We start from the raw sequence: 12,833 nt of genomic DNA on the forward strand, positions 1-12,833 counted from the left end.
TCCAGAGTGGCTGCACGAGTTTGCATTCCCAATAATGCAAGAGGGCTCCCCTTTCTCCATATCCTCACCAACATCTGTTGTTGCCTGAGTCGTTAATTTTAGCTACTCTAACAGGTGTGAATATCTCAGTGTGGTTTTGTGTCTTCCTGATGATAAGTGATGTTGAGCATGTTTTCATGTGTCTGTTAGCCATCTGGATGTCTTCTTTGGAAACGTGTCTATTCATGTCTTCTGCCCATTTCTTCACTGGATTGTTTATTTTTTGAGTGTTGAACTTGGTAAGTTCTTCATAGATTTTTGACACTAACCCTTTATCTGATATGTCATTTGTAAATATCTTCCATACTGTATACACTGTATGTTAGCTAACTTGACAATACATTATCAAAAAAACAAAAGAAAAAAAAGATTGAGATTGTCAGCAATGTCTATGGAACACTAACGCATGCCATGATGAATAATGATGTTAGGACAGGACACAAAAAAGTGTTAGAACTGAAGGAGGAAGTTCTGGCCTGCTCAGGGGCAGAGCTCTCTGTCACAGCCTTTCATACAGCTTAAGGAGTTTTACTCCATTGTGGGCACAGGAGGACCAACAATAGAGACTCCAAGGACACTCTTTTACTTGTAGCTGTTCTCTATCCTTAGGTTGAGTAAACTCATTTCAGCCCATAGCTTCAGTCATTCTAGACTAATACTTTATTGACTTCATTTCCTAAATGAAAGAAGTTTAGGTATTATTAAAGGTAGCTCTCTGAACCTGAGTAGTCAACTGGCAGTCATTAAAAGCAGTACTCTCTACAGAAGGGGACTTTCAAGAGCCTTGTCCTCTAGGTGTGCTACATGTTCCACTAGGAAGCTACATACACACACACACACACACACACACACACACACACACACACACACACCCCACAACCAAGTAAAGTCAACATGCAGGAAAACTCAAACAAGTTGTTTTAAAACCAGCAATCCTCAACTTCTGCCTCATGTGAGAAGAGGAACCAATGCCCCAGTGCCCTAATCCCTGGAGGACTTCTGCCTCCTGGGAAGCATAAGTGAGGACCAGAGTCCTCTGAAAGTTCCACTGACACTGGAAGCCTGACCAGTAGGCATCAGCAAGGACCTGATCGAGGAGCCAGCACATGCTGACACAACCACAATGCTGTTTCCTTCACTTCAGCTTGTTATTCACTGTGTGCCTGAAGGCTCTTTCATCCTGGGTATTTGTAATTAGCCAGCCGTTCCTCATTTTTAACTCAGTTACATACACACTGTTTTCTTTCTTTGTGGACTAGTGGCCTGTTTTCTCCTGTACTTCATTATTTAGGATTCTGAGCATTTCTCCAATTTCCTGAGGCCATTTAAAATTCTAATCACATGTCTCATCTACCACACGGAACTTGGCACAAGTGACTTTTGGACATGATGGAATATGAAGCTGAATTACTATTTTAGATGGTAACATGACTTAAGGAAACCTGGGCCTTCCCTAAGACTCCAATAATCTTGGGGTGGCATAGTCCAGGAATGCTGCTGTACAGAGCACAGCCTCTCATGACAAAGAATTATAGCACCTGAGGGGTTCCTGGGTGGCTCAGTCAGTTAAGCATCTGACTGTTGATTTCATAGGATCAAGCCCAGTATCAGGCTCTGCAATGACAACATGGAGCCTTCTTGGAATTCTCTATCTCTCTGTCCCTCCCCTGCTCACCCACTATCTCAGAATAAATACATGCATATATACATACATAAATATATAAATAAACTTTACAAAAAAAAAGAATTATAGCACCCAAAATACTAATACTACCATGACTGAGAAACCTGATCTAGACTAGCACTAGGTGTTGTTGAAATAACCCACTCTCCAGTAGCACATCTCCAAATTTTGGTGGAAAGACCAACATTTATATCTTTTTAAACATGCAAATCTGGCATTAGGCATTTCCAAAAAGAACACTTACTAGCATCAAATCCAGCTATCTCAATTCTTTCCTCTTGCTAGCAAACAGGACAAGTGCTCATGATTCTCAACTTCAGAAAGAACAACTGTGGCTGGGTTGGCAAATACAAGCGCCCAATATATCTCTTCAGCCCTCACAGAAACACAAGGAAGTAACATGGTTACTGACTGTTACGATTACACGAACAGAACCTTCCTCAGGGAAGTACATGTGAAGTTCCACCTTCCACACAGCCCACATTGTGGGCTATGTCTCTAGCACATGTACGAGCCATGGGAAAGCCCATGAATATATAAGCACTAAGAATTAGAGAATGGGAGCTTCTTAAACCCCACTTTTTCTGCAAGTATATAAACAATGAGAAAGGTACATCTCACTTGGACGTACACCTCTATATCATTACCAATGAAATGCTCATTCATTACCAAGACTCTCCCAGGAGGGAAAAGATTCAAATATTTCAAGAATATATTCCAAGAATTACATCCATATTCATCACCTTTGCCAGACAGGTGCTCAGAGAGTACGTATTTTAAACGAACGAATAGATTTGTAGAATCACCTGCCCTACTGTCATTAGCATTTATGGAACATCTGGGTGAACACATACATAAATATAAATGCTTTCCAAGTGCATTTTTAGTTGGGCAGAATATTGTAACTTTGGTCTTCTGTTAGCTGGTAAGGCTCACTTTTCTCATAAAAGAAGCACTTGAACAGTCAGATCACATTACTTCCCAGCCCTTTTTACTCTCCATTCCAATTGGGTATGCTACAAATGATTCATGAGGAAAAACCACATATTTATGCAGGCAGCCGGCGGCTTGTGGGGAAGGGTTTAAGGCAAGCAGGGAATTTTGTGTGGAAATCAATTCTTTGCGGAAGTCAATGTATTATGGACATTCAAGCAAGAGAAATTCCAGAGAGAAATTAACTGCCCAAGTAAGCCAGCTCCTTGAGGTGTGCATCTATAATCACTAGGAAAAAAAAGTGAGTTAACCCTTCAGGCAGCTCTTAAATATACATTAGCTATTGAGTGGGGAGAGCTAGAGAACTGAAATTGGCCTTTAAACACAGAATTCCTTACAAAATTGATTCACAAACCAGAACAAATTCCCCTCAAATTAAATGGATGTTTCCAAAGGGCTTGTCTCCAGGGTTTTTCCACGGACTATCCTAAACAGGAGTCTGGTCATGGGAAATTTCCAGTGCCTACATAAACATGGGATACTCTAGCGCTCTGAAGGTGAACAGTCCCTGGATATTTGAGAGCAAAGACTTTCAGCCTGAGGTTGACATAGGTTATGTCTACTGAAAAGATAGAGTGATGGAGCCTCTGGACAGATAATGAAATCCCCATAAATGGAGTCACAGACTTAGATGCTAGACGGTCAAGGGAAGATATCCTGAAAATGGAATGCTCTAAATGCCACAGGTGAAGTGTGGAAGAACCACCACCAATCTGTTTTGAAAAGCATGGCAAAGGCCTACATAAGGAGTATTCAGAGGAATACATACCACAAGTGCCTCAGATACTCAAACAGGAATAGCATGCTTGAATACCCTATCACTAGCAAGAAGACACAAAGCTCAGGTTTTGCTTCACAGAGAAACTGTCCCGGGCTTGGCTCAGCTGCAGCCTGGGCAGGGAGGCAGGCAGGCCACTTGTGGGTATTAAAGCTAAAAAGAAATATCACACTTGAAATCCCCTCGTCCTATGCAGGGTTGAAGACAAGTGAGCTGTTGGGTTGGCTGACTGGAAGCCAAGGTGAATTCTGTGCACTACGGCAGAGCATTTGGTCCTAGGTTCTGGGTCAGGGGAAACTGGAATCATGTGTAACCATAAATCACTGCAGACATTTAAGGACCAACTGTTTCTTCCCTGCCTGCCCACCAGGCCAGAGACTTTGAGGTCAGTCTCCTGTATATGAGAGGAAGGGTTTTAGGCTATCACCATTGGTTGTCCAGCCACTAGGATTAAGTCACTTTCTTCAAGTCCAAATAAGGGCTTCAATACAGTTAATAGTTTGCCCCAATGTCAACTTCCTGGTTTTGATATTGCTATGTTGATGGTTGATATCGTGACAGTTATGGTATGGTATCTGAGGGATACCATACTGAGGGATATGGCAATGGTTATGGTTATGGTATCACTGGGGAAAGCTGGGGAAGGGTCCAGAGAAACTCTTGGTTATGTTTTTGCAACTTCTTCTAAGCTAAAACTATTTCAGAATTAAAAGCTTAAGGAAACAAAAATGAAAAATCCAAATAAATCACACAAATACAATGACTTTTAAAAAAATATTTTACCAGGGGCACCTGGGTAGCTCAGCGGGTTAAGCATCTGACTTTTGATTTTGGCTCAGGTCATGACCTCACTCCTCATGAGCTCGGACCCTGCATCAGGCTGTCAGTGCAGAGCCTGCTTGGGATTCTCTCTCTCTCTCTCTCTCTCTCTCTCTCTCTCTCTCTCTTTTTTTTTTTTTTTTTTTTTTGCCAAACCACAAGAACACTTAAAAACAAAGCAGGAGAAAAGGAAACAAAAACTAAGCACACACAAAACTTGACTACGCTCCCTTTAGGGGTAGTCTGGCTCTAAACTACTCACATAATAAGACACAGAAGCCACCACCTATGTAACAGTTCCTCAGAGTACAGGAATGTCTCTGTCCTGAATACCAGAACAACACTACAAGGCAGCAGGTTTTTCTACAACACCTCTACCTATTGCATGTATTACACACTTACACACACACACACACACACACACACACACACAAACACATCATTATTGTAGCTTCCTTACCATCCCTTTGGAATTAAGGTCTGTTTCTAAAATATTTTCAAAATTGTCTGTGCACCATCCATATAGGATACACTTAATAAACATGAATTTAAAGCTTGCTCAGTGAGTGAAATAGCTTTCATTGGCCCAAAGGGTCAAGAGGAGTTCATAATTTTTAGGTTTTGCCACATGCACCCAGTTATCACCTATGTCTTTAGAGGTGATATATTCTAGACAACAGAATACAAAAGAGACAGCACACAGCTAAAAAAACTTCAGGGTACTGTGCGAGATTTAACACTGAGAGCTAAGTCCCACAGTATTTAAATGCTGCCCCAGATTAAACATCCTATTTTTCAGTCATCAAAATGATTGTGGTATCTTGGAATCTATTCTTTACTTTTCTCTTTCCTCCCTCCATGCTTTAAGTATGGAGTTACACTTACATTCATTCATTATATCCAATTAATTTTTACTGAACAACTAGTATATTTCAGACACTGTGCTAGGGTCTACAAGCTGATAAGCTAATGAAAAGAGAACTACAGACTTTTAAGGTCATCAAAGATGAAAATGTCAGGAATACACTAAGGAATAGTTTAATGAGCCTGTGCTACCAGCTTAAGCTAAAACCTCATCCTCCAAACATATACGTTGCATTCGTTTTCACTTTTGTACAGTAGATATAAGAGGAGGTAAGTAAATGAACAGAAATAGCATGTAATGGGAAACAAACAGCTTGCTTTGGACTCCATTTTTTCATTGCTGACTTGGTACAGTTCACAGGTCTGCAAAAGCTCAGGTGACGTATCAGCTTTTTAGATGGCCCTCTGGTCCTCTGCACACAGAACCAACACAATTATTCCAGCAGACAAGTGGCCAGGACACTTGCCCGTGGCACACTGTGCCACTCTGTGGAGCAAAGGCAGATGGACAGCACCCCTGGCATTCGATGCAGGACTTAGATACGCTCCAGCCTCATGCAGCAAGATGAATGGGACAACTTTCCTCTGGGTATTTCAATGCAGTCAAGTTATGCGGTCTGAGAAGTATACAAAAACACAGCTCTTTGGGCCCCAAAGCTGCCAGCGTAACTGCACAACAAGCCCCATGATCGCCAACAAGTTAAATGCTGCTCTTGTTGTTCTGGGTCTAAAGTTTGGTTTCCTTCAATCAAAGCAGTTCTGCCTCCTTTCCTTACTGGCATATTAGCTGTCCCTATTAGGCACCTAAAGTGGTGTGTAAGTGCTGTGCTTGGAATAAATGTAATTAAGAGTCTGGAAGAAGGTTGAGGAGATAACCATGACTTTTATTAGGGGGTATTCAGCTAAAAGTAATTAAGAACAGATGATCAGAGAGACAGAGACAGAAGTGCATTCTCTGGGTTCCTCAGAAATCTGGCACAATTGTCATGACTCAATAGATGCTCAGATGAGTGTCCTAGAAGACTGAGAGGCCCTTAACCCTTCGGGACATGATCCACAGGATAGAATCATTAAAAGGGGAAATGAGGGGCGCCTGGTAGCTCACTCCGTTAAACAGCCAACTCTTGATTTGGCTCAGGTCATGATCTCTCAGTTTGTGAGTTTGAGCCCTGTGTCTGGCTCTGCACTGGCAGCAAGAAGCCTGCTTGGGATCCTCTGTCTCCCTCTGTCTCTCTGCCTCTCTCCTGCTCACTCCCTCAAAATAAAAAAAAATAAACTTTAAAAAAAATTAATAAAGGCAAAACTAAATGGCCTTCCCTCCTACTCTGATGTAATTCTTCATTCGTGGATCTATGGTTAAACTGTACTCTAAAAAATTAATTTCTCAGAGTTTAGGGAGAAATTTCCCAAGAAAAAGTAATATTAAGTTGTACTAAATAATAGGATAAAAAAGGTCATCAGAGTGTGCTTTATTTGTCTTGGAATCTGATGTGATCTCATATACCTCATGACTTTGCTGACCCTCAGTTCTTAGGAATTAAGTTGTTTCTTGATACTAGTGTGCAACACCTCTTAAAGGGTAACAATATACGGGGCACCTGGGTGGCTCAGTCAGTTAAGCATCTGACTTTTGATTTTGGCTCTGGTCATAATCTCACTGTTCATGGGATTGAGCCCCACATCGGGCTCTGTGCTGACAGCATGTAGCCTGCTTTGGATTCTCTCTCTCTGCCCCTCCCCTGCTCATGTTCCCTCCCTCACTCTCTTTCTCAAAACAAATAAACATTCCAAAAGAGCAACAATATGAACACATTAATACAGGAAGATAATGAAGATTTAATGAGTAATTATTATTGGAATTGAGACAAAAATCAGCAACCACAGCAGACAACTCAGGAAGATATTGTAGTTTGCGTTAATCGAAAGGACCAGAAAGTAACCAATATCTACTTTTTTTGCTACCTATAGATATTGCTTCAAAGAGTGTTCACAGGAATTCTGAGAGAAATGATTACGTTTATTCTAAAGCACTTGTTTACCATAAAAATCATTAAGTTGTTTCTTGATACTAGTGTGCAACAAGTAAACACTTTCTACCATTCTACCACTGCCACCACTCCAAATAACTTTCGGAGTTAATTTTATGGCCTCTCAGCTCTGAGCTTCCTGGGAGAACTACAGATCTTACCTCGACAACGTTGGTGGGATTGCGAATATAGATACCAGATGGCGTCAACATTTCAGGACTGGAGAGTCCTTCGGTGCCAGAAACACTGATGATCACATTGTTTCTTATTATATTTCCCTGTACTGGCCAGGCTAATTTAAGAAAAGACAAATCAAACCCAGGGGAGACACAAACATAATTAAAATTTACATAACTTGATGGTCTTGCTTCTACTAATGCACGTTATGGTTTACATAATGCATACATAAATATACATGCATATATTATGCATAAATATACATGCATATATATGCATAATATATGCATAAATATATATGCATAATATATGCATATATATATATATACATCTATATGTGTATATATATATATATAAAATGTTCAGTATGTTTCACAAATTAAGGTACCTAACATTTTGCCATCAGGCCCGTCTATCAAATACATGACAACTTAAGCATGATGTAATGGATTTAAAAGCACTTTACATACTTACCAATTTTTCTTTCAGAAGTAGCCTCCCAAGAGGTATATCTTCTGTCCATGTCTGTACCTGAGAACAAAAGGTCATGTTACTTCATTCAGCACATTTCATGCCCCCCAGAAAACCGAGGGATATGGCAACGCTAGTTCTTATTCCGGGTGCGCCTTATTTTAAATTTGTTTTTATATTTTTAATCTATGAACCATACAAAGAGAAACAGATTATACAGGCTTTTTACTTCTAGAGTATTGCAGTGAATCAGAAGTTCATCTAAAAAAAATAAAGAACAAAGAAACAGATGTAATGTTTCACCTCTTAGGAAGAGTTTAAGTGTCTCCATGATCAAATACCACATGTTGTCCATGTGTCAACTCCAGCCCCTCCCCTAGCTGTTCAAATTGGCTACCAACTATTCTGCAGGCTACACTCTTCCCCTGGAAGATGTGAAATGTTCTGGAACAACAGGCTGGACAGTACCTGGGACCCTCATGCCTAAACCAATGAAGTTTGGAATAGAAGAGAATGAAAGAGCATGGGCCATGCTATAGAGAACGATTAGCTATGTATGCGACATCAGTAAAGAGCAGCCCCACAGACCCTTCTCCTCACTAGGTATTTAGGTATTTGGCTCCCCGTTTTCATGAATCTGAGTTTACAAACTCATTTTGCATGAAATCGAGTACTTTATAATACACTAATAAACAAACATCTAATTTCATCACCTGCAGTATAATAGATGTCCAGAGCCTCTAATCCACAATAAACATTAAGGGCTAAATTAAATTCCTCCTGCAGGTTTTCTTCTTGCCTAGTTAATGTCTATTCCACGTAACTGTTTTCTGCTAAATTAATATCGTTAGGGTACCTTCCTACACTTCCGCTCCAGGTTTCAGCAAACGTTTCCCCTCACACAGACAAAAGGAAGAATAGACAAAGTCAATCCTACACCTGTTATTTTAACTGCCCTGTAGCTGCCCTTTCCCAATCAAAAGATTTTCCTGCACGTGATTGCCACTATTATCCTTAGCTCTTTGTCTTTTAGAGCTGGAGTTTGTTTTAAAGCAAATTTATATGATCCATATTTTCTCACTCAACAGTTTCCCTCTCAGGATTAGGACATTATAGCTTTTTTCTCGACAGATCATTCTTAAATGAAACACATACATGTCCCCACTGATGGTATCACAGAATTAATTTAAATATAAAATACTATTTAACAAATCCAGTTAGAGGCTCACTTTCATTGAAACCTCTGATTTGCTTTTGTATTCCAATATATTCAAAGACCCTTTGTTTATTAATTAATTCATTTCTTTCAACAAATAGACCTACAATGCACTAGTTAATGTGCTAAATGCTAAGGAAACAATGTTCACATGAAAGCTGGTGATACAAATAGACATTAATCATATGATTAGAAACATAGTAGATAATAATTTTAAATCAATAAATAATGATTGGGACTAAAAGAGCTTAAATAGAGGGACTTGACTTAGGAGTGTGGGAGAGAAAACTTTATAGGAGGACAATGAGCAGTATGAGCAGAGGGAAAAGCTTATGTAAAAGCCCTGAGACAAAAAAAAAAAAAAGTGGTCTTTTGAAAGAATTAAAGTAAAATAGGGTAGTTAGAATACAAAGGAATAGAAAAAGAGCAGGACAAGTCTACAAATATCAATATAGGTGAAATCATGGAGGGAGTCTTCTTTTTTAATTTTTTTTAATGTTCACTCATTTTTGAGAGAGAAGCAGAGACAGAACATGAGCAGGGGAGGAGCAGAGAGAGAGGGAGACACAGAAGCTGAAGCAGGCTCCAGGCTCTGAGCTGTCAGTACAGAGCCCAACACAGGGCTCAAACTTATGAGCAGGGAGATCGTGACCAGAGCCAAAGTGCAACACTTAACCAACTAAGCTACCCAGGCACTCCACGGAGGGAATCTTCTAAGCCAGGTTAAGGATTTAGGACTGTAATCTAAGAGCAATAAGAAATTCTTAAAGATTTTTAAGGATGAGTGAAATGATGCAATTTGAGTTTTCTAAGAATACTTCTGGGTTCTGCAAGGGGAATAAACTTTAGGAGAAAAAATGGATACAAGTGATGAAGCAGAGGTTTCTGAAATATGAGCTTCTTTAGCAAGCCTAAGGAGCAGCTGAGAACAGAATTCAGGATTTTTAACTCCGTGTCCAACATCAAGGTTTAACATACCATGAGACTTTGCAGAGATTTATTTACATGACTTTGAATTATTGTGGAAATTGCGGACAGTAAATTTGAAAACCTCTCATTTCATATTTATTAAACCTGAATCAAAAGGTCACCTTTAAAAGATCAGTTTCTTATTGATAAAGTTTAGGAAGCTAATTACTGATGGGTAAATTGAAATTCAGAATTTTAAATTTAATTTATTATTTCAGACAGAGAGAGTGCAAGTAGGAGGGAGGGACACAGAGACAGGAAGACACAGAATCTGAATATCAGACTCTGCTTGTGAGCACAATCTGAGTTGTCAGCCCAGAGCCCAATGCAAGGCTTAAACTTGGGAATGGCAAGACCATGACCTAAGTCAGACACTAAGCCTACAGAGCCACCCAGGCTCCCCTGAAATTCAGAATTTTAAACTATGGCCTATTTGTACTGATCAGAGGCTATTTTATAGATTAGGAATTCAAATTTTGGGGAAATTCCTTTTGAAAAAGAATTTATCCTACTCAGGAATGCCAAAATTAAAAAAGCTCATCACTTACCCACAAGCAGGGCATGGCCTAAAATATTGTAGAATGTATTACTGTCCACCTTCAGGCCCAAGGTCCTTGACATGCTGAGGCCTCTACTGAAAGAACTCCACACTGTGCAGCCCTGGATATAGGAATCTGAACAAGAAAGAGTAAGGCAAACATTTGAAATAAATCCTGATGGCTCCTCAGATTCTGAAGATCATTTTCAAATCAAACTATTATATAACTAAGAACATTTTCCCACACAATAATGAAACTCAGGAAATGAGGAGTTGGAAAGAGAAACCAAATCAAGTAAACAGGCCAATGAGCCTCAAAGATACCAGAGATAAGGAAGGTGGAATCCAAGAGTCAGATGCTAGAGAGAAAACCATCTGAGAAAGATACAGTATGGCCAAACTACCAAAGAACACATAGCTGTCAAGATTTCCAATTGGCCACCATTGTTGGTATCAGTCCTCATCACAATAAGGCAGACAGTGACTAGAGAGAAGCCAAGGACAATGTGAAGAATATTCCTAAAGGACCAAACCTGATCTTTGAAAATCACATCTTCCCTGAGGAGATACACTCATTATTTCTTCAAGCTGTGACATAATTTTTTTAACTTGCCAGGCAATAATATCCTTGGCCCAAGACAGGCCGAGATTCTTCTTCCAAAATGGAAGCAAAGTCAGAGGTTAACCTGAGGATCATGATTCTCACATTGGAATGTGGTAGCTTTATGAAAGCAAAAGGGAAATATCTCTACTATGCTAAAACAAATAGACATTTATTAAAATCATTACATCAGCTCCATGGGTATATTTCATGTACCCCCCTGCTCAATCAAGTTATGTCAACTGAATCAGTCAATGAACAAACAGTTAATGACTATCAACATATTTCAGGAATTGGGCCTTGTGCTGAAGACATACAGATGAATGAAACTAATTCTGTATTTGTGTAACTTCATTCCAGTATAGAAAACTTACATTAAAACAATAATGGCTAATTAAAGGATAAACCCTGATAAAGGAGTTTCATATTATTTCCACGTAGTGGGAGATATTGTATAAATATCAAATGTTTGAAGTACTGAAAAAATTACTTTGGTTTACAAGATAATTTGACTTTTAAATTGGAGCTCTCCAGGGGCGCCTGGGTGGCTCAGTCAGTTAAGCATCTGACTCAGCTCAGGTCATGATCTCAAGGTTCATGAGCTTGAGCCCTAAGTAGGGCTACGAGTTGACAGCCCAGAGCCTGGAGCTTGCTTTGGATTCTATGTCTCCCTCTTTCTCTGCCCCCGCCCCCTGCTTGTGCATGCACGTGCTCTCACTCTCTCTCTCAAAAGTAAATAAACATTTAAAGGAGTAAATAAAAATAAATAAATTGGAGCTATCCAGAAAATTCTCAACTATGTCACCATAGACACTGAGCTTTCACATTCCCCTCCATCTTGGCTCCTCTCGTGCCAGGTACGCTCACATCACTCACCAATAAGTTAACCCATCCACCTCTGTAGGCAACTGCCTGCTGCAGACTTTTCCTGAGTCTGGATCGCTATTGTGCCATTCATTCAATATAGGCCAGCCAATCTGAACAACCAGTAAGTACTAATGTGTTTTTAGAGCTATTATACGTGGAATTTAGGGACTGGTAAACCTGTAAAAGTAGCAAGGATTCCAACACCCTCTAACTCTAGTGGCTGGGAGCAACTGGCCACACAGGGTACAAGGGCCTTCAGGGCATGAAACGATAAAAGATTCTTTGGCAAGCATGCGGAAGTTTCTAACCTCTGGGTTAATATGATAACCCCTCCCAGGAAAGTCAACTGCACTTCAACAGAGACCCATAGGGGATAATGTATTAATTCAGTGACTTTCAAACTTTTAAGGCACTGAACACTTTTCAAATAAAACCAAATTTAAGGGGCCCCTGGGTGACTCAGTTGTTTAAGCATCCGACTTCAGCTCAGGTTATGATCTCATGGCTACTGAGTTCAAGCCCCATGTCAGGCTCTGTGCTAACAGCTCAGCTTCAGATTCTGTGTCTCTATCTCTCTGCACCTCCCCACTCATGCTGTCTCTATCTCTCTGTCTCAAAAATAAATAAACATAAAATTTTTTTCAAATAGATAAAAGTGTAGCTATTCTGAAGTAGGTTGGAGGAGGCAGATTGATTTTTGAGCAAGGAAGATTTTGATTATGTTCAACTGATACTTCATATGTGACTGCAACCCTGACTTATACTGGAGCTGGTGCCACATCAAACTTTC

The 12,833-nt window shown here is 39.9% G+C and overlaps 1 protein-coding gene across 1 annotated transcript in view; it reads right to left on the reverse strand.

Annotated features, from left to right (window-relative positions):
• The window catches only part of PKHD1 (PKHD1 ciliary IPT domain containing fibrocystin/polyductin), a 475,560-nt gene that overhangs the window by 273,217 nt on the left and 189,510 nt on the right, over nt 1-12,833 (reverse strand). The window contains exons 40-42 of the mRNA XM_007095512.3: nt 10,586-10,711; nt 7,856-7,912; nt 7,366-7,496 (exon numbers count right to left, since the gene is read on the reverse strand). Of these exons, the coding sequence (XP_007095574.2) occupies nt 7,366-7,496; nt 7,856-7,912; nt 10,586-10,711 (314 nt within the window). The remainder of the gene's footprint in view (nt 1-7,365; nt 7,497-7,855; nt 7,913-10,585; nt 10,712-12,833) is intronic.

The sequence above is a fragment of the Panthera tigris genome, chromosome B2 (assembly GCF_018350195.1).
Source record: "Panthera tigris isolate Pti1 chromosome B2, P.tigris_Pti1_mat1.1, whole genome shotgun sequence".
Taxonomy (NCBI): Eukaryota; Metazoa; Chordata; class Mammalia; order Carnivora; family Felidae; genus Panthera; species Panthera tigris.